Here is a 22,542-nt window from a genome sequence, read left to right as displayed (position 1 = left end):
TTCGGTCCAACACCCCCTTGACACCCCAGTTCGGTCCCATAATCCTTGGCTATTGGCCACTGTGTTCGAATCCCCACTTAGCCAAGAAGGTCTGGGTCACTCACTGCTCTCTCAGCCTGACCTGCCTCACATGAGGAGGAGAGCAGGTCTGGTGGTAGCAAGCATGACTTGTCTCCTTAGCTAAGCAGGGTCCGCCCTGGTTGCATATGAATGGGGGACTAGAAGTGTGAGCACTGCAAGATATTCTGCTTAGGGGATGGAGCCGCTCTGGGAAGAGCAGAAGGTTTCAAGTTCCCTCCCTGGAGGCATCTCCAAGATAGGGCTGAGAGAGATTCCTGCCTGCAACCTTGGAAAAGCTGCCACCAGTCTGTGTAGACAATACTGAGCTAAATAGACCTATGGTCTATTTACACAGGGGTCTATTTATTTATGGTCTATTTAAGCAGGGGGAGTTTTCAGGGTGAAGTAGAAATGGATTGTTTGTGGTGTCGACTCCTAGCGATCTCTGCCCATTAAATCTGCATTACATAATTAACCCGGGTGCTCTTTGGATCTGGTGTCTCTTCTCAGAAGGGGCCAAAGTATAGCTAGGTAATCTCATGAAGAAAATCTCTCTCGGCACTGAGGTCACTCTCCTAAGCAGATTAGCAGGTCAACATTCCAGCAAACTATAAAGCAGCATTATTTTTGATCAGGGAGCAGGGGAAAAATCCCCAAGGGAACTCACGAACTTTTAGATGGCATGACAATTACAAAAAGGAAAGTCACAAGGAGAGTTTCTCATGCGTCTTAACAGCTCACAAGTCGGGAGCAGATTAGCCAATTAGGATAGAATCAGGAAACCCAAGTGTGTGTGCCCATCCAGTGCCGATGGAAAAGAGAGTGGGCAAAAGGTGGTGTTTTTTTAAGGGGATACGGCAAGGTGGGGGCTGGCCATTCTATTCTCAGCCCTACCTGGAGATGCCAAGGCTGCTGGAAAGTGAAGAGGTAGAACATGGCATTTTAAAATACAGATGAAATAAGATGTTGCCCTTAAAACACCTTTGTGAAGTTGAGAGTTGGTCTTGTGGTAGCAAGTATGGATTGTCCCCTTTGCCAAGCAGGAGGTTTGACACCAGCTTCAGCCCATGGAGGAATGCTGTGCTGGGGATGGATGCGGCCAGTTGCTCCCCCCTCCCCGCTAAATAAAGACTCGCCACTTTTAAAAAGGTACCTCTTTGCTCAGTTAGCAAGGGAATGGATTCCAGGCAGATCAAGGGCAGAAGATGCCCCAGAAACCCTAACCCTGAACCACGTTACCTGAACTTGTGTTACATAAGGCCGGCTTGCCTGCTAGAAGAGGCTTAGCGTGGCTTTAAGAGGGAGACGGGAAGCCCTCTGTGGCTTCCACGTCCGATTCAGCTTTTCCAGCTCTCTGCAAGGAGGCGTTTTATGTTTAGACTGTGAGCCCTTTTGGGACAGAGAGCCATCTTCTCTATTTCTTCTATGTAAACTGCTTTGAGAACTTTGTTGAAAAGTGGTATATAAATATTCAGAGTAATAGTAGTAATAGCAGCAATAAATTACTACTAGTGGTACTGAAACAGTAATAGCAATAATATAGTAATTGTTACTATAGCAATACTACTAATGATGATGTAGATGTCGTAATAAATAGGAAGCTGCCTTTTACTGAGTCAGACCATTGGTCTATCTAGCTTAGTATTGTCTACACAGGCTGGCAGCAGCCTCTCCAAGGTTGCAGACAGGAGACTCTCTCAGCCCTTTCTTGGAGATGCTGCCAGGGCAGGAACTTGGAACCTTCTGCTCTTCCCAGAGTGGTTCCATCCCCTCAGGGGAATATCTTCCAGCGCTCACATGTAGCCTCCCATTCAAATGCAAACCAGGGCAGACCCTGCTTAGCAAAGGGGATAATGCATGCTTGCTACCACAAGACCAGCTCTCCTCCCCAATGTCAGGCTGCTGCTTTCAGTGGTGACCACATATCCATCAATGTTCACTTCTGGTCTCCAAGACGTGGTACTGTTAGGTCAGTATAAAGTTCTCCACAGAAAATGACGTACATCCTGCAATGCTACATTCCAACATCAACACAATCAAATTAAAATGAATCTGCTAAGAGAAAGAGATCGAACAAAAAATGGTTTTATTCATTTTAAGATGGCAGCTCTTGACACAAGTCCTTTTTGTCAAGAAGTCTAGCAGGGTTTATTTACATGGGTTCGGAAAAGAAGAACTGTACAGTCTCTCTATAAAAACCTATCTTCGGAGTTTGGCCGGGCGTTATGCCTCCTCGTCTTCATCTTCCTCGTCGCTGATCACATACTTCTTGGGCTTCTTACTGGCCTTGTCGTCGTCTTCTGCTTTCCTTTTGCCTGAAGGCTCACCTTCCTGCAGAAAAGCAAAACCGAACATTTTGCCAGGTTTCTCTCCATAAGAGACGAAGCTCCCATTTCAAGGTCACCTTTGCACAGTAAATTGGCTGTTAATGATCCAAATGGAGAGATGAGCCCTCTTACAAGGGGCAAATCTTTCAGGGGGGGGGGATTGTCTAAAGGAGGTGGAAGCACTAGCTAGGGAAGGAGGATTCTTGGAATTGTTTGTGCACAGCTATACAAGTTCACAACCAGGATGTACTGAAGCCAACAAAACGAAGCATTGTAAGGAAAGGACACACCATAGGGTGGTTATATGGAGCCTCCATGTTCAGAAGCAGTATACCCACAAATAAAAATCAAAAGGGGGCAATAGCGGGGAAGGGCTATTGTTTTCGAGCCCTGCTTGTGGATTTTCTGGAGGCAGCTAGTTGTCAAGTTCACGCAAATGAAGAACATGGGAAGCTGCCTTCTACTGAGTCAGACCCTTGGTCCATCTAGTTCAGTACTACCTACACTGACTGGAAGCAGCTCTCCAAGGTCTCAAGCCAGAGTCTCTCCCAGCCCTACCTGAGGATGCTGCCAGGGACTGAACCTGGGGCCTTCCGCATGCAAAGCAGATGCTCTACCACCGAGCTACGGCTCTATGCCTCGTAGCAGAGGATGCTCCACATGCAATAATTAGCAGAATGCCTACAAGTCACAAGTATCACCAGTGACTAAATTTACCTATTTTCTTTGGGTTTCATTTTAAGCAATTCTGTGGCAAAGAGCTTAAAGATCCCCCCCTACTCATCAGAGAAGATCCTGTATACTGTACACAATTAATATTTAACTCTAAAGTATTAATATGACATAATCAATACTTTAATCAATGGAGCACAGATCAAATGCAACAAAATGAATGCTTGATAGACTATAGCTGCTACAAATCTCTACCAATGGAAGAGAAAGTTTATTGCTTTGTTTTCAGCAGGAAATGCTGCTGAGGGATAAGGTTTCCCCTAGAGTATTATTCTTATTTATTATTATTTTTACATTTATATTGTGCTTTTCCTCCAAGGAGCCCAGAGTACTACATACTTAGGTTTCTCTTTCACAACAACCCTGTGAAGTAGGTTAGGCTGAGAGAGAAGTGACTGGCCCAGAGTCACCCAGCTAGTTTCATGGCTGAATGGGGATTTGAACTCGGGTCTCCCCGGTCCTAGTCCAGCACTCTAACCACTACACCACGCTGGCTCATCACACATCACGCTGGCTATTAACACATCAAGGCTTCCTTACAAAATCAAAAACCAAAATAGAGACCTTGAGTATCTCAAAGTCAGCTTCTGACTGAGGCACATTCTTGAAAGAGGCTGGTATTTAATGAAGTCATCACTAATGTATCCAACTCTTAGGGCAGGAGAATGTCATTAGATTATACCAGCTGGAAAATTGCTTTTTATTAATGACTCTGATTACTCGATTAGTTTTCATATAAAGCTTACTGCTCGAGCACCTTTAAATGCAAGATCTATAAAGCGAGTCGCAGTACTAACAGCCTGTTGCTCTAAATGAGGCTGAATTACAGTTATGGTCCGGTTACAGTTGCCACCGGCTCATCTGGTGGCAACTTGGGACTGGGCCTTCTCTGTGGCTGCCCCAGGAATTCGCTCCCTGTCAAAATAAGAGCTTCAGATTGCTTTTTAAAAGGCCCTCAAGACACCACCCGTTCTCACAGGCTTTTAATTAAAATTAAATTTAAACTGTTTTTATTCTGTTTTATTATATTTATTGCATTTTGGATTATGTACACTGTCTAGAGATACAGATATCAGGTGCCAGTGTTCCCTCTAACAGGGATTCCCAAATGTTGTTGACTACAACTCCCAGAATCCCCAGCTGCAATGGCTTTTGCCTGGGGATTCTGGGAGTTGTACTCAACAACATTTGGGAATCCCTGTTAGAGGGAACACTATCAGGCGCTACATAAATATCCATGCCCTCTAACTGAATTCAGCCCAGGTCCTAGCCCCGCAATGTGTGTGAAATCTTTTGTACTTCTATCCACATTCAGTTCTTTATTCCTGAATTCCTCCAGAAGAGTTCTGTGAAATTCAGACGCTTATTATGAGGGATGTGCACAAGACGGTTCGGCGCATCGTTTTGGAAGCACCGAACCGGCTTGGGCACCCGCAGCCAAACCGGTTCGACAGGGCGAGAAGAGGCTCCCTTACGCAGCAGGGAAGCAGGTCATTACCTGCGCCGCTGCCGTCCCGCTGCTTCTCCGGCTTTTTGTGGGTCCAACATTTGACAAATGAGACGTACAAAAGTGCCAGGGCCCAGACATTCTATCATGTGTGGTGACTGCTGAAGCACTCTTGGGTGTGTGTGTGTGTGTTCTTAAATGTGTCCAAGCACCTCCATGTGGCACAGTGGGGAACTGCAGCCTTCAAACTAAATTGTTTTTAAAACGAAGGACAAAAGGCAGGGACGGGGGCCATACATAGCTCAGTGGCAGAGCATCTGCCTTGCACGCAGGTCCCAGGTTGAGACCTTGGCAGCATCTCCTGGTAGGGCTGGGAGAGCCGCTGCCAGTCCGGGTAGACAACAGTGAGCTAGATGGGCCGGTGTCTGACTCCGCATGGCAGTTTCCTATGTTCCTTCCTAGCACAACGTAATGTCTGAATAGGGCTCTTGTTAGAAGCCAGCTGGACTCCGATATATTCAGTTAGCATATACAGAGGAGCGTGTGCCTCAGCTCAGAACAGCCATACACATCACTACTTCACACACACTTTCTCTCACCTCATCACTGTTCAGTTTCTTTGCCTTCAGCAATCTCTGTGCTTTTTCTTCATCTGAGCCTTCATCGCTGTCTGAAGAATAAATCCGAGCACGCTCCTCTGAAAGGGAAGACATGCGTCACGGTCCAAATACTAAGCTTCAATGCAATCATGCCACAGAAATCGAGGGTAGCTTAGAAGCAGATCAATTAGGAGGATTTTTTTTTTTAAGTGATTCTGCCCACTCGCTGCCCAAGACATCTTCCCTTCGCTAAAAACGTGCTCACAATCCAACTGATCTGTGGCATCTGTTAAACTTGTAACAATTATAAGACACACATTTTAGGCTTGCAATGCAGCAAAGCATGTGACTGGACACACTGAAGCAAAACCATAAAGTCAGCTATAGGGTTTGCAAAGCACAGCAAAGTGCTAATAATGCAAAGCACCGATACGCTGTTAGATGCAACAGTCCCCATGACACCGAACTGTGTTTTGTGCAGCAAACCTATCTCGGGCTTTCTTCGGTTTGCCCCTGGAAAGGGAGCTCATTTAGGAATCACATGTTTATTGCCAGCGAAAAGGAGCAACATTTCCCAGCCTCCCTTGTTAGGCAGTCCAGCTAGAAGTTCTATCAGAATTTTTTTTAAATTAAAAAAAAAACCAAAAACATATTTATATTCCACTCTTCGTCCAAGGAGCCCAGAGTTAAGTTTCTCCTCACAACAACCCTGTGAAGTAGGTTAGGCTGAGAGAGAAGTAACTGGCCCAGAGTCATGCAGCAAGTATGGCTGAATGGGAATTTGAACTCGCATCTCCCCAGTCCTAGTCCAGCACTAACTCCTACACCATGCTGGCTCTAATTGACTGGGCAATAGATAGTTCCTCTGTCTCCTGACAGCCACAAGCACATCCAAATAGGGGGTCTTTGCACGTTAATTTCACACACAGAGATAAGTCAGGAACCTGCTGCTAGCCACAATTCCCCACTGTATGGGCTAAACAGGGGGTATTAGTAGCCGTAGGGGTACTTGAAGGGCTCTCGGGGGGGTAATCCTGCCTCTCCACCCCACAGCAGCACTATTTCTTCCCCATCTGAGGAATGCCGGCTTGAAGCCAACCTGTCCTCAGCAATCTGTCTCCTAAAGGAAGGAGGAGGGAAGAGGGTGAAGACCCTCCTCCTCTGCTCCTGATTGGCTTGACTGTGTGCTGAAGCTCAGCACACTCCTCCCCTCAGCCTGACTGACAGGCTTCCGAAAATTAGCACCGAGCACTCCTCCTGAAAGTAATGTAAACTTAAAAGTAAGTTTAAATTAAATTTTCAAGTTAAAGGAAACTTGTCCCGTTTATTTCAATGGGGATATTCATAAGGAAGCTTCCTCAGCTGCGTAATATTTTTGGGTTTTAATTGCTGGTTATTTTAAAATTGTTAAATTGTTTTTAAGTCTTTGTATATGTTTTTGACTTGTTTCAGGTTATTGTAAACCATCCAGAGAAGAAAGTTTGGGGTGGTGTACAAATTTGATCAATAAATAAATAATAAATAAATAAGTAACTTAGTCTGGACATAAGCCAGTGACTGTCTCATAACCGTAACATTTAAGATAGTGTGTGAATGGATGAACAAGTTTAAATATCACAGTAATGAGACAGTTACTCGAGCTGATGGTTGGGGGAACTGAAAGTTTGCGACCAAAGCGGGGACACACTCGTTTTAAAATGTTGGGAGCCCTCAGGGCTAAAAGATACATGGGCACCATCTGCCCAGGATGGTGAAATGGATTTCCCCCACATCTGTGTTAAAAATATAAATAAACCACCATATGTGAAAGGATCTCATGAATACAGCAGAGGGATGTATTCACTTTCAAGTGCTTCTCCGGACAAGCTGCTTACCAGTTGCTTACCAGCACCCTGTTTCAGCAGAAAGGCTGTTCCTAGCACCTGTTAGGAAGTCGGTGCACACCCAGTTCAGAGAGAAGGCAGGCAAAGCCAACACGGAGCCTCGGCAGGACCACAGGAGGGGCAACTGACATGGCCTGTCGTGAAACTCTCTGTTACATCATGTTTTGGGAGGTCCCACCACTCTCACACTGCAGTTTAATGGCCGGAACATGGGAAAGGGGCTACAGCTCAGTAGTATCTGCTGAAGCAAAACTTCCTTTGCTGTTTTTAAAATGTTCAAGCGCCTCCATGTGGCACAGTGAGGAACTTCAGTCTTCAAACCAAACTGCATTTAAAATGGAGGACAAAAGGAAGGGGCTGGGGCCATGGATCAGTGGCAGAGCATCTACTTTGCATGCAGGTCCTGGGTTCAATCCCCGGCAGCATCTCCAGGGAGGGCTGGGAAGCACTCCTGTCTCACCATTTGAAGAGCTGCTGCCAGTCGGAGTAGACAACACTGAGCGAGATGGACCACGGGCCGGACTCAAGAGGCAGCTCTCTCTGCTTCCATGAGAAGGATTCTGTGGGGATCAGACTGCAGTCTCTGGAAACTTATTTGTAAGTTTGTAAACTTATTTGCAGTATTTGTAAAGCTGCTATGTTTTCAAAGGCAATATATCTCAAGTCTTCAGGATAAGGTCCAATGTACAAATCAAGCCAATCTCGCTCAGGACTGAATCTTCCAAGAGTGGCCAATGAGACGGAATTCAGGGAAATTCACAAACAGGGCTAGACCTTTTGATGAATACTCATCCCTTGCCTGTTGGGCCTGCAGCATTTTACTGAAAAGGAGCAAAGCTGCACCATTATTGCTGGGATGAAACAGGGTCTGAAAGCACGCGACGCAGTGACCTTGAAGCTAAGCAGGTCCGGATCTGGTCAGCATCTGGACAGAGCGTGACTTAAGAGTCTCTCTCGTGTGTGCATGTTCCATCATGAAAGGAAGGTAGGACAAAATGTGGACCAGATCACCAACACACCGATCACCTCTGAACTCATCTGATCCTTTGGGAAAGGGTTTCCCCACCGACACTCGGCCTCTGATCAAACACTACAAGCAAGATGGACATACCTCGAATGCCCCCTTTGTATCGGTTTTTGATGGCGGCCAGGCTGATGGCCTCTTCTCCTTCGTCCTCCTCATCATAGCGATCGGGCTCCAAGTAGCTGGCGCTCAGCCCCCGCTGATGCTGCTTCTCCCGCATCCGCCTCTGCTGGGACTCTCTGCGGATAGAAGCTCGCAGCCTCTCCTCCTCTTTCTGTGGGTGAAACACAGCCGTGAGGCTTGGATGCGGCATCACCCAGCACGCTATGCACTCCTAATACAGTGCCCCTTCAAGGAGTCTCTGTTTTGATGCCTCAGGTCCGGTCTGTAGGCGCAAAACGGAGTTTATTTTGTGGAACTGTCAATTGCTGCAGATTTCTGAATGGGTCTCCAAGAGGATAACTTTATATAGCTAAGTAGTGATACATTTCGTTATCTAAATTTTTTTGATCCGGAAGCATTGCCTGCGTGTGCACGACATACGTGATGGGCGCACGTGCAGGCAATTCTTCCGGCCAAGAATAGGGGAAGGGGCAGCAGGGAGGTACGCTGCCGCCCCATGGGTTTTGCAAAAAACAGAGCGCTGGTAGGGGAAAAGCGACAGGAGGGGTAAGTGCACCCTCCCCTGCCCTTAAAGAGGCACGTCCCCCCGCTGTCAAACCACACCTCCGCGGTTCCATGGTCACCAGGGAGAGGGGAGCAGTGAGAGGGGTAAGTGCCTCCTCCCCCACCCTTAAAGAGGCACCCCCACCCCCAGTGTCGAACCTTCGAGCCAGCGCTGCCTTCGAACCGGTTCAGAGGCCTTTAGAATGGCCTCCGGACTGGTTCATGTACATCCCTCCTGGTGGGCCACTCTGTGAAACGGGATGCTGGACTAGATAGGCCTTGGGCCTGATCCAGCAGGGCTGTCCTTATCTTTTCTTCTTCTTCTATTTGCTTTTTAATTTGTTGTATGCATGCACGCATGAACGAACACACCCACACCTCTCTCTCTCTCTCTGTGTATCTATATATGTGTACATCTATATATGAGTATATAAAATGAAAATATCTCTCTCTCTCTCTCTCTCTCTCTCTCTCTCTCTCTCTCTCTCTCTCTCACACACACACACACACACACACACACACACACACACACACACACACACCTCTAGTCTCTACGGTGCTAATTTTCTCTTTGCAGGGAGCTGTTTTTGTTTCAAAGCTTTGGGACATTCAAAATGCAATTCCCGCCACTTGCCATCCGAAGCAATACAGCCCGCCACGGGCCTCTATCACTTCACTGCCATCTCACTTGACTACATGTATAGATCAGGCCTCAGTGTCCAAGATGCATATTTATTTGACATATTTTTATACTGCCCAAAACTTACGTCTCTGGGCATATTACGTCCTACATCTTTGAGAGGATGGTGTGAGTACCTGTTCGCCCTGCATCCGGAGCCTGCTACAACTAGAAACTGAATGCTGTAGTCAAGCCTGAATACATGACATGAGGCGCAATTAACAGGCCCATTCTGAAATGACACATCATGTAGCCACAGTGTTTGAGGGCCTGCCTCCTTCCCGCTGCAATCTGTCAGAGATAGTTTAAGACGCTGAACTAAATGCTAGGAGGGTCAGGCTTTCATGGCTGTCACCCTGAAAGCGATACCTTAATCATTTCTGTGCGCTGGGACTCAGGGTCACGGCCAGCCATGGGCAAAATCCGAATCTTCTGGGTCTTGGAACACCGGTCTGCAAGCGAGAGAGTCATCTTCCTGTGGGTGGCGCTGTCTGTCGAGTGAGGTCTGTTCGGAAAGTGTTATCGAGTTAGTGTCTTTCTTTCAGGGAATTCCAGGTCTGAGAGAAGAAACTGACAGTGCCATTAAATACCACTGGAGTAAATCATCAGTGTTCCATGCAACAGGGATTCCCAGATGTTGAGGCCATCGCAGCTGGGGATGAGGAGAGTTGCATTATTTATTTATTTAAAATATTTCTATATCGCCCAAAACAAAAAAGGTGCCTCTTTGCCAAATTAGCAAGGAATATTGTAATTTAGCAGCGATTATATTGTTAGCAGGGAATATATTGTAATTTGTTTTGTACTGTGCATTTTAATTGGATTTTTGTGTGCTTGTTTTTGTGTGTTTTAAATTGCATGTTTCTACTGTTGTGTCGTGAGCCACCCAGAAGACAATTTGTTATGCTGCGGCCAATACATACAGTTCATTACTATTATTAAATACACTCCGCATGCTTACCTGAATGTTAATTTTGTCTTGAACACAGCCTGTCCCTGAAGCCCTGTCCCTTGCCTGATGAAGAGATGGTTGTGGTCTCCCTGCAATGGTGCTTTATATACATCAAACACTTCATTTCCCAAATGCAGTGACATGCTGCAAAAAGATCGGGAGGCATAAACTTCCTATTAGATATAAACTCTTGCATGGTGCACTTTTTGTTTGTCATTGGAATAAGATGTGCACGTACCAGAGTGCAATAATCCATGCAGCATGTTCTCAACACACCCACTGTTAAATACAGTATTCATGGCAGTTCCTTCTCCACAACTACCGCGGATACAGAAACCACAAATACTGAGTCAATGACTCTACGGGACTGCAGGGGGTTAGGTTCCCGGAGGTTTTAAAAAATGCCAAAGACAATTTAAATTGCCCTAAAATTGTGGCGGGAAGTGCCCCAACATGCTCAGTCTGTCCCTAGCAGTCCAGCAATGCCCCCACAACACTGCAATTTGTGTTTCCCCCTGTAAAAAATAGCAGTCTCTCATTCTTTCTTTTTTAAAACAAAAATAAGCCAGAAAATGGCTCCCTTAAACAAAACAGTGGGCGGAAATGACCTCAGAGGAAAATTAACCCCTTTTTTGCCCCCCCCCACACACCAAGGTCAATTACTCGACTGTGGATACGGGAAATTGCGGGTATCAGATCTGTGATTAACTAGGTTCTCCTGAACTGACGAGAGACGAAAGCATCATATTCGTGTCCATAGAATTTTTTACTTCCTAGTATGGGTCCTTGCAGCATTCTTCTCTCGGCGAGCACTGATTAGTCAAGCAGCAAAACCCATGGGACCCCAATTCCGCAAATTTAATCCACCCCACACAATGTCACAAATAATTACTTTCATCTGTGTAGTCTCTATAAAGATAATCCTGTTCTTTCTCTTGAGAAGACTAAAACTGTTATTCACTCTCACACACAGATGGTTGCCAATGCTTCCTTGCTAGGTCTCCTTCCCTCAAACTGGTTCTCTGTCTTGAATTCTTAAATTTGCCTAATCTACTGCTCATCGTTATGAACATGTTACTGCATTTACCTGAATTCAAGACTAGGTTTCCTCCAAGTTCTTTGATGTTTGAATTTAAGACTACCCCCCTGCTTTCTGACTCCTCTTACTTTGGGTGAATATGGGTATAAACTGAATTTAGCCTCTATTTTTAAAGGGGTTGCAGTTAAATTCAGAGTTGTCTAGTATTCGGGTCAATACCATATCCTTTTCTAACCCCTACAACAACTCCCCCTTTCTTCTAGCTAGTCTTCTTCTGTTGGCCTTCAAAACATTTCCAGCCTCGTAGTCCTGTAGATCTCTCCTCTTTTCTCTCTTTCCATGAGTTTCCTCACTCTTTCAACCTCAACAGGCATATAATCAAACTAACCTCCCATCAGACCACTTGACTATCCGTGCGTTGCTTTCTCTAACATCAGTTCCTTCCTCATCTCGGCGTGTCCGCCAGCGTATAGTGTTCTCCACCTGTTGGGACAAGAAGGTTGCTAAGCAGAAAGCATTTCTTCAGTAAAGCAGAAAGGTTCTCTCAACAAACATTCAAAATCATGGGCAAGAAACACAGGTGGGTGGAATATTTTTGGAGAAATGTCCAAAAATATTTGCTATTTCAGTGAACCACCAAACTTTCCAAGTTAATATTGGTGCCATTAATTGGTTGCAAAACATTAATGACATCAGATACAAAGCCATAACACTGAGCCCATAAAACATTGAGGGAGCCAGTCAGTGTCAATACTGAATTAGATGGACCAATGGTCCAGTAAGACATCTTCCTATGTTCCCTCCATTCTTTCTCTCTCACACACCCCCACTCCAAATATGGAGTGCAACCTCAACGAGGACAGGAAGTTCTATCATATCCCTCGAATTATGACAGCCTATCATGAGTGCCTTTGTTTTGTTTGGATTCAGCTTCAATTTATTATCCTTCATCCATCCCATTACCATCTGTAGGCAGGAATTCAGGTGGACGATAACATTTCCCGATAATGGGGTCATGGAGAAATAGATTTGAGTGTCATCAGCATATTGATAACACCCTACTCCAAATCCCCTGATGATCTCTCACCCAGTGGTTTCATAAATGTTAAAAAGCATTGGAGATAGGATGGAGTCCTGAGGGACACCATACAATAACTCTTGTTTCACAGAGCAACCATCTCCAGACGATACTATCTGGAATCTACCTGAGAGATAGGAACAGAGCCACTGCAAGGCAGTACTGCCTATTCCCAAATTTTGCAAACGACCCAGAAAGGTACCATGGTCGATGGTATCAAAAGTCACAAAGAAACTGGCAAACCAATATGCTTCCTTCCTTGGTAAAGATCATCCATCAGGTGGAACAAAAACTGACACCTAAACCTTAAGACTTGAGAAAAGGTTGTGCTCTTTGGGATAATTCAGTTTCAAAGAACTGTGAGTGGGGAGAATTTAAGTTTTACCTTCAGTTTTAACCTTGTTCTACCTTCTTCATCAAGCATCTCCTCATCTTCAAATTCATCTTCATAGTACTGAGGATCAAAAGGTCTGTAATAAAACAGACACTGCATTACCATACAAACCTTCCCTTTATTGCAGATTATTCAAAAATATCACAGGATAATACCTTTATTAGGACAACTAAAACATCACAAAGTGGTGAACAAGCTTTTGAGTTCTACAGAACTGTTCAGACGAGATGTTAAGCAAAACAATATTGGGGGTGGGACGGAAGAGAAAAAAGGTGGGCATGTGTGGAAAATCCTAAATTGCAGCAGTGGTTAACTGGGATCACAGGAGGCTGCCTTATACTGAGTCAGACCATTGGTTCATGTAGCTCAGTATTGTCTACACTGACTGGCAGCAGTTCTCCAAGGTTTCATGCAGGAGTCTTTCCCCAGCCGTACCCGGAGATGCCGAGGATTGAACCTGGGACCTTCTGCATGCAAGGAGATGCTCTATCACTGAGCTTCAGCCTTACGCCCTAAGGGAAATATCTTACAGCGGACAGGCGGCAGCACTCACATGTAGTCACCCACCCAAATGCAAACCAGGGAAGATCCTGCTTAGCAAAGGGGACAACTAATGCAGCCTACTGGAAGGCCATCTCTCCTGCCCTTCTTCTTTACCTTCAGTTGGCGCAGGACGTTTCAACCTGCTGTCTAACACCTTCAGCTCAGGTACCCTACAGAGATTTTTTTTAGTGTGTGTGAAAAAATGCAAAGCAGACGCTCTACCATTGCTACCACAAGACCAGCTCACCTCTCTACTTACAAGGGGAGGCATCTGCATTGAAATGATTTTGGTAGCCATCATAAATGCAGTCTCAAAACTATGAAGCCCATGTCACTCCCCTCCTACTCCCTTTTTCCCTTGCACAGCCAGGAATTTGAAAGAGAGACAGTGTGTTGTAGTGGTTAGTGTGCTGGACAAGGACTGGGGAGACCTGAGTTCAAATCCCCATTCAGCCATGAGACTAGCTGAGTGACTCTGGGCCAGTCACTTCAGTCACTACCAGTCAAGGGTAGGGGGAAGCGTGAAGACCTGGGCCACTCTCACAAGCCGAACTAACTCTGGCTAGTTGATCCAAAGTGGCCTGGCAGATCTTCAAGTGAACACCACTCCAATGCAACTACTTATTTTCAGATCAACTGTTATGGCCAGCGCTCAGTTTTCGGCAGGTGTGTTTTAAGTTGAAAAAAGGGCCAAGAGCAAGGCATTTTGGCCTCAGAAACATCATCACGTGCCGTTTTATTCATAGCCCTGTTTTTGCCGAGAACAGCAAGACAGCAGAAGCACCGGTGTCTGTGTGCTCTGTGCATGGCCTTCGCTCCCAGTCAAAACGGGGCTTTGCTTGGAGCATGAGAATGAAATCACTGGCTTCTGTTTTGAATTGGGAGTGGGGAAAGTGCTTGTGCAACTGTTCATCAGAGGCCTGGACAGTATTCGCAAGGCAGAAGGACAACATCTTGAGTAGATGCTAATGCGGTTTGGAAACATCTAGGATGGGAGAAGTCAACCTGGAAAGCTTTTTAGCAAGCCTTTAAGTGGAGAGCAGTTTATTCTGAGGTTTTGCTTTTTGTTCTATTTTGTTCTATTTGCTTACTTGCGACTCTATTTTTGAAACCGCATACCTCTTTTCAAGAGTGTGCCTTGACTGTGTGTCAATGACTGCATTCTACTTATGTTATTCTTTTTATTAGCAATGAGAGATAATATAAAACATACTATAGTATGTTTTAATCCTCTCTTATGAGCCGCCCAGAGAACAATTTCTAATGGGGCGGCTAACAAATAAAGTTTATTATTATATTAGAGAGGAAAGAATCCCACTTCTCATTTCCCCCCCCTGTTGGAACAACCCTTGGCCTAGCTACAGCCTAGGACCAGAGGGTTCCCTTGGATGGGTGGAAGTCCCAGCAGGGGTTGTGAGCTCTTTTAGACTGTGAGCCCTTTGGGGACAAGGATCCAACTCATTTATTTATTATTTCTCGATATAAGCCACTTTGGAAACATGTTGAAAAGCGGTATGGAAATGTTGTTGTGTTATAAAGTACACGTTCCTGGCTGGCACACTCCTCTCCCCCTCCAGTGATGTCTCGCACATAACACAACCACAAATGATGGTTTTCACGGTTGGGCTGCTGCTTTTACCTGGGCTCCACACTGAGGAAGTTGGGAAGCTTCACAAAATACAAGTCGTTCCCCAAGTCTGTGTTTACTTTTGGAATCTCGACTTCGATGCGCGTTTCTGGAATGGGCTCTTCCTCCGGCTGATCCTCATTCAACCCATTTTCATCCTAATGGAGAAAGAGAAAGCAAGAGAGAGACCATCCAGTCATGGAGGAGCTAAAAGACCTCACGTTATTCCACACACGGTTTTAGAAATAAACACCCTTACATAAGCAATTGACTAGGGGATATAAATATTACCAAAATCATTTTAATGCAGATTGATTGATTGATTAAGTGCCGCCAAGTTGGTGTCGACTCTTAGCGACCACATAGAGAGATTCTCTCCGGGATGATCCGTCTTCAACTTGGCCTTGAACGTCTCTCAGTGGTGCATTCATTGCTGTCCTAATCGAGTCCATCCACCTTGCTGCTGGTCGTCCTCTTCTTCTCTTTCCTTTAACTTTCCCCAGCATTATGGACTTCTCAAGGGAGCTGGATCTTCACAGAATGTGTCCGAAGTATGATAGTTTGAGTGTGGTCATTTGTGCCTTGAGTGAAAATTCTGGATTGATTTGTTCTATGATCCCTTTGTTTTCCTGGCTGTCCATGGTATGTTTTCCTGGCTGTCCATGCAGATACCTCCCGCTCATATGTAGAGAGGTGAGCTGATCTTGTGGTAGCAAGCATGAATTATCACTGTTGCTAAGCAGGGTATGTCCTGGGTTCCATTTGAATGGGAGACTACATGTGTGAGCACTTTTAGTTATTCCCTTCAGGGGATGGGGCCGCTCTGGGAAGAGCATCTGCATGTTTGCATGCAAAAGGTTCCACGTTCCCTCCCCATCATTGCCAAGATGTGGCTGAGAGAGATTCCTGCCTGCAACCTTGGAGACGCCGCTGCCAGTCTGTGTAGACAATACTGAGCTAGATGGACTAATGGTCTGACTCAGTATATGGCAGCAGCCTATGTTCCTAAGATGAACCCACATACTTCTCTAGCAACTCCTCCCAAAGGGATCAAGAATCATTATGGAACTTTTACACAGTATGAAAAACATGACGCAAATGTTTTAAAATGTGCGCACATTAACATCTCAAGCGTTCAAGCTGTCCAGCCAGCCTTCCAGATTAAATCTTGTCTTGGGAGGAGACAGGGTCACGGGATGCAGCACCCCCACCCACTTCCCACTCAAAGACAGCTGCGGGACTTACAATTGGCTGCCCTGGAGTCGGAGGCTTATCTTCCCCATCGCTCCCTGAAGAAATGTCATCCGCTCCTCCAAACAGATCCATAGCATCCCTATTATCTTGTATCCAGAAAATAAGATGACAGAAAAATTATGCTTCACCAATTCTCTGTTGAAAACATTTAAGGTGGGTTAGGAAAAGTTTAAAAGAAAATCCTGTTTCTCACCTTTGTATCAGCGTGGGGTGTGGTTGATGAAATCTGCAGGATTTCATCAAATACATTTAACTCACTTTATCTTCCCTCATTCTGGCCAGGTTCATATGAAATACGAAACCAGAAATCTGTTCACCTATGGTTTCACTAGCCAAATGTCTGAACCCGGGGAAACAGAGTTAACGGACGAAATGGTTCCGTTGTTCTCTTCCCCTGACTCCATTCGTCACCTTTGGTTTGTAGTGATTTTTGCCACCATAAATTGTATCTCGGCAGCACCTTCATTACATCCGGACTGGGAGTGCAGTTAGCCTTTCCCTCAAACCAGAGTTGAGGGAGGAAGCTCCTCCCTCACTCCAGCTCCTACTGGCTGCATGGGCTGTCCCTCAGGAAAGAGGGATGCCCGCACAGCCAGATCCCCTGCCTCTCTGCAGTCTCCCTGACTGCAGTAGGTCTGAATGCAGACAGGAGAGTGGGGGTAGGGGGTGCAGAACCTTGGGCCCACTGGACCGGCGGCTCCGCGTGAATGCAGCCTTTGTCTACAGAACTTCTGTCGCTTCTAGCCACAATCCCACATCATAATCAGGATATCAAAGGCTTTTTGCTACTGTCAGCTAAATAACTGGATGAAGGCAGGGAGGGCCCGGTTGGCCAACTGCTTTGTTCTGATCATTATTAATTAACGATCAGTATCATCATGAGTATTAATAAAATCTGGGAGGCGTCCCAAGCAGTGCTCCCTCTAACAAGGATTCCCAGATGCTGTTGACCACAACTCCCATAATCCCCAAGCAAAAGCCATCAAAGCTGGGGATCCTGGGAGTCGTAGTCAACAACATCTGGGAATCTGCTAGAGCAGGGATTCTCAACATGTGGGTCCCCAGATGTAATTGGACTTCAACTCCCATAATTCCCAACCAAAGGCCACTGGGACTGGGGATTATGGGAGTTGAAGTCCAATAACATCTGGGGACCCACACGTTGAGAAACCCTGTGCTAGAGGAAAAACTAGTCCCAAGGACCAGATAAAATTTGCCTCAGGTGTTGGTTCCTCTCTATGGGCCACCGGCTGGCTAACCCTAGCTTAAGGGATGCCCTTCTGCTGAAGCATATGAGACCCACTCCTATCAAGTTATTTTTTGGGGGGGAGGGGGGTTTGCCGTAGCTCAACGGCAGAGCATCTGCTTTGCATGAGGAAGGTGCCAGGTTCATTCCATCCCTGGCAGCATCGTCAAGTAGGGCTGGGAAAGACTCCTGCTGGAAACCTTGGAGAGCTGCTGCCAGTCAGTGCAGACAATACTGAGCTAGATGGTTGGACTTGGGAGAAGGCAGCTTCCTATGTTTCTAGACACGGACAAGAGACAACCCAACATCTTGCAGTCAGAACCAGTGTTTGCTGTAACAGGGATTCCCAGCTGTTGTTGACTGCAACTCCCAGAATCCCCAGCTGCATTGGTCTTTGGCTAGGGCAGGTGTGGGCCCACTTGGCCCTCCAGCTGTTGTCCCCCATCATTCCCGGCTGGGCTACGGATCATAGGAGTCGCAGTCGCCAACATCTGGAAACCCTTGTGACAGGGAGCAGAACTAGAACAGTAACCAACGCTAAGCAGCAGGCCCGAAACCAACAGGAGGACGGGTCAGATAGCTTTTGGGCACCATGTTGGCGGCATCTCACTGGAGAATGTGACGGGTGGGTAGAAATCCGATGTCCACTCAAGCAGAAGATGGGAAGAAGCTCTGCTTACCTTTCTGCCCGTCTGCATCGCTATCCATTTCAGAATCGGACGCAATGTGCTTCTTGCGCTTCACCTGTGGAATGTCGTCATCGCTGTCGCTGCCTCTTATGGACTCTGCAAAAGAGAATCCGCTGTCAGGATGGGAGCGGCAAACCGGATGCTTCCTAATCTTGCTCCGGTTTCACATGGAGAGTTTTACAGAAACCCGTCTTGCGATGCACGCTCCGAATGCAACACAGTGGCGCAAGTCCATCTTGAAGAACTACTTGGAAGGTCGCCAACACTGTTAAAACAGGCCGTACTGCCGGATAGACACGGGGGTAGATGTGGAAGAAGTATGCCCAGATCCCTACATATGAAGCTTACTGGGTGAAACTATAGCCCATCTGAGGACTAGAGGCAAGGGTGAAGAAATGTTGGCTCAGTTTATCAGCCAGACAAAATATTTTACTAGTCGAGCTATGTTGACATGTTGCTCATCGGGACTTTTTTCACTCGTCAGACATCATTTTTCACTCGTCACAGACTAGTAGGACTAGTGGATTTCTGCAGCCCTGGCAATAGGCCACTTCCAGCCACAGAGGCAGGATGCCTTTGAATACCAGTTGCAGGGGAGTAACAGCTGGAGAAAGGGCCCGCCCTCACCTCTTGCCTGAGGGCTTCCAAGCAGCATCTGGTGGGCCACTGTGTGAAACAGGATGCTGGACTAGATAAGCCTGATTCAACAGGGCTGTTCTTATGTAACCTCAGGCTATTTTTCAGTCTAGCCTACCTTAAAGAACTTCCATGAGAAGGAGAAGAAAAACAATCACATAACCTAGGCCTCTGGAAGAGACTGCACCCCAAAATCTAAATCTATATTATATGGAACAATTATCCATCAGCCACAAAAGCCAAATCCTAAGAATTGCCATCTTAGATGGTAATAGACAACCATCCAATCTATAGCAATGCAAGCTGACAGATGGTTTCTCTGGCCTCACCACTATGCTCTGGCCTCACCACTATGAATATTTATATATCACTTTTCAACAAAAAGTTCTCAAAGCGGTTTGCATAGCAAAATAAATAAATAATAAAGGTGGTTCCCTGTTCCCAAAGGGCTCACAATCTGAAATGAAACTCAAGGTAGGCAACAGGCACTGGAGGGATGCTGTGCAGGGGTTGGATAGGGCCAGTTGCTCTCTCCCTGCTAAATATAACAGAACTGAACTGGAAAGAAGGAAATTTGCCTTTAGTAGCCGTTAAGGACTGTTCAGCTGTCTTATTGCATTACAGGGCCTTGACAAATTTTATTTGGGATTGGAGTCAGCCCCAATATTTAGAAGCCGGGTGATGGACACTTGACCAAATTACCAGATTTAGTATTACTCCTAATTGAGCAAAGAGGCACCTTTTAAAGTGGTGATTCTCTTGTCTCTCACAGGGCAAGAGCAACTGGTCCTATCCAACCCCAGCACAGCATCCCTCCAGTGGCTGTTGCTGGTATCTACCTTATATTTCCTTTTAGCTTGTGAGCCCTTTTGGTACAGCGAAGCATCTTATTCATTTTTCTAGGTAAACTGCTTCAAACGCTTTTGTTGAAAAGTGGTATACAAATATTTGTTGTAGTAGTAGTTAGTGTCAGACGTTGGGGAGGGCTAAATGGATTTCTGTTCCTTACATCCTTAGAACAAAAACAGAGCTGCCTGGGACAAATAAAGATTGAATTAAATAACTCTACCTCTGAATCTCTTAGAATAGGCACCATAGTTGAATTTCTAGATGCCATGGCTCCCTGGCACCTGGGATCTGTCACTGCCTTATCAACAGTCTTGGTAAGATAATCCTTATAAGTATTTGCTCAAATGACCCAGAGAGTTATAACAGGCTCACAGTATTGCCCAGCCGTGATTAATCCCAACAGTTCCTACCAGATTTCCGCTCCTGCTCCTCTTCATCATATGACATCCTGCGCTCTTCGTCATCCGAATGTGGAGGCCTCTCGTCGTCCGAGTTCTGCATCTTCTCCTCATCGGAATGTGGTGGCCTTTCATCCTCGTCTTCCGAGTTCTGGGCATTCTCTTCATCTGAATGCCGCGGCCGTTCGTCCTCGTCCGAGTGCTGGAGCTTCTCCTCGTCTGAAAGGGGCAGGCGGTCTTCGTCATCCGAGTTGTGAATCTTCTCGTCGTCGGAGTGCTGTAGCCTTTCCTTATCGTTGGAAATCCGAGTCCTCTCCTCGCCATCCGAGTTCAGCATCTTCTCTTCGTCATCCGAGTTCTGAGGCCTTTCCTCATCATCCGAGTTCTGGAGCTTCTCATCATCCGACTGATCACTTTTATCTTCTCTCTCCCACTTCTCATCCTCCGAGTGCACCTTTTCAGATCCTTCTGCCTCCGAGTGACGGCTGCCTTCATCGGACCTGTGATCTTCGTCTTCATCCTCGTCCCGAGCAGCTTCTGAACCACTGTGCTGGTCGAGATCCGACTGGTCATTTTCGTCATGTTCGGAGGGTCCTGAACCTTCAGAGCGGTTGTAGGACCTTTCAGACTGGTTGTCGCTTCCGCTGTGGTGAGAGGCAACCTCATCCTCGCTGTCGTCTCCAAACAATTCTTTGTTACTAGGTTGCAAAGCCTCTCTGTCATCATCTCTGTCGCTCTCACTGCCAGAAACATTACTGACAGAGCCAGCATTCTCCTGATCAGAGTCTGAATCAGAAGCAGAATCAGAATCTGTTTAAAAAGAGAGAGAGAAGAATGAAAGCCACGTGCAGTGGTACATTCCAAAGTGTAGCCACCCTCCATGACAGGCCCTCCCCATGGCTGTGCCCACTGCAACAGCTAGAGAAGCTGAGAAGTACTGGCACTCTGTCCCTGCGCATCCCCCCTCCACGACACCCCTGGCCACTTGTCTGGGGAGGGCTTGCCCTCCCCCCATGTTAGAGGAGCCCTGCCTCAGTTTACACTGGCACCAGCCCCTCCCCAGGGGGGTTATCTCCTGTCTCTGTATGGGAAGAGCTTCCCAGTAAGTAAAGCAAAGTGTGTCGTCAAGTCGATCCCGACTCCTGGCACCCACAGACAGCCCTGTGGTTTTCTTTGGTAGAATACAGGAAGGGTTTACCATTGCCTCCTCCCATGTAGCATGAGATGACGCCTTTCAGGATCTTCCTATATCGCTGCTGCCCGATATAGTACCAGCGGGGATTTGAACCGGCAACCTTCTGCTTGTTAGTCAAGCATTCCCCCCACTGCGCCACTTAAGGGGGACAAGAGCCTCCCAAGCCCCCTCTTTATTTCTGCAGCATGAACATAGTGCTTTGTGCGGGACTTCTGAGAAAGAGAGAGCTCCAGGAGTCCAGTTCCTTTTCACACACACACACACACCCAAAATCTCTCCCCGCAATCCAGGGTTGGGTAAACTCGGCCCGCCATCTGCCGGTGGACCACAACTTCCATCATCCCCAGGATACAATGTTGTTCTCACCAACAGCAGCAGAACCAAGTTTGCCCACCCCTGCCCGAGCCTCCCCTGCTGTACGAAGCCGGTTGGGAGGACAAGGCACTCTGCACATCCTCAGAGGCACGCCTTCCTGGATCCCTGCTTCTCGCGTGGCGTCCCAACACTGAAATAAGCCCTGACGAATCCCGGGGGGGGGGGCGAATCCCGGAAGGAGCCCCAACTATAGAAAGCGGGGAGACAAGGAGTGGAGAAAGTCCAAGGGGGCCCTGGCGCATGCGCAGTCGGACCCTAGAGCCCGCACACAGCCAGCCCCGGCGCTACCTTTTTGCTCTGGCTCGGTGTCGGCGTCGCTGCCGAAGAGCTCCTCCATGTCGGCCATGGTGAAGGCAACCCGTTCTCCAACCTAGGTAAGCGGGCCCGGTAGAGCGTTAGACCGGAAGAGAGCGCATGCCAGTGACGTGATTGAGTCGCCAACAAAACTCGCGAGAAGAGGAAGAACAACCCCGGGCGGGCCGACCTGGGGCCTCTGCCTGCTGGACTACAACTCCCATAATTCTCAACTATTGGCTTTAGGAGTTGAGGTTGATGGGAGTTGCAGTCCAGCAACCGCGCTGGTGAGATCCCCGCACAGAGCTGGTATGAGGCTAGAGTGACGCACGTTCACACACAACTTTTGGTAAAAATGGAAAGCACTGCAACTTTCTTCTTGTCCGTTGTTTCATTGTTCTTTGATATCGCTCAGTGGAGTCTGTGCGATCTGATGAAACCCTAGTTCATGTTCTTGCTGCAAGGCAAGTTATAGAGGGGCACTGCTCACTGAGCGAAGAGGCTCCTTTTACAGTGGCGAGTCTCTTCTTTTTAACAGTGGGAGAGCAACTGGCCC

At 46.8% G+C, this 22,542-nt stretch overlaps 1 protein-coding gene across 1 annotated transcript; it reads right to left on the bottom strand.

Moving 5' to 3' along the window:
* Positions 1–2,129: 2,129 nt before the first annotated feature.
* LEO1 (LEO1 homolog, Paf1/RNA polymerase II complex component) lies at positions 2,130–22,138 on the bottom strand. The gene is made up of 12 exons (XM_053273109.1): positions 21,981–22,138; positions 20,135–20,932; positions 18,231–18,335; positions 16,296–16,390; positions 15,063–15,208; positions 12,872–12,956; positions 11,797–11,891; positions 10,379–10,513; positions 9,787–9,922; positions 8,160–8,346; positions 5,166–5,263; positions 2,130–2,391 (listed from the first exon to the last, which is right to left on the bottom strand). Exons 1-12 carry the CDS (start codon positions 22,036–22,038, stop codon positions 2,284–2,286), a joined length of 2,046 nt encoding a protein of 681 aa, XP_053129084.1. The 5' UTR covers positions 22,039–22,138; the 3' UTR covers positions 2,130–2,283.
* Positions 22,139–22,542: the final 404 nt, after the last annotated feature.

Source organism: Hemicordylus capensis, chromosome 10 (genome assembly GCF_027244095.1).
Source record: "Hemicordylus capensis ecotype Gifberg chromosome 10, rHemCap1.1.pri, whole genome shotgun sequence".
Classification (NCBI taxonomy): Eukaryota; Metazoa; Chordata; class Lepidosauria; order Squamata; family Cordylidae; genus Hemicordylus; species Hemicordylus capensis.
The sequence above is the reverse complement of the archived record's forward strand: the minus strand, read 5'-3'. Positions and strand labels throughout refer to the sequence as shown.

Bases quoted from the DNA above. Each gene is read 5' to 3' on its own strand.
- LEO1 (XM_053273109.1), bottom strand. From the start codon at position 22,038: ATGGCCGACATGGAGGAGCTCTTCGGCAGCGACGCCGACACCGAGCCA. The intron at 18,336-20,134 runs GTAGGAACTGTT...TCTCTTTTGCAG, and splicing joins GGAGCAGGAGCGGAAATCTG to AGTCCATAAGAGGCAGCGAC. The intron at 16,391-18,230 runs GTAAGCAGAGCT...TCTGGATACAAG, and splicing joins CGATGCAGACGGGCAGAAAG to ATAATAGGGATGCTATGGAT.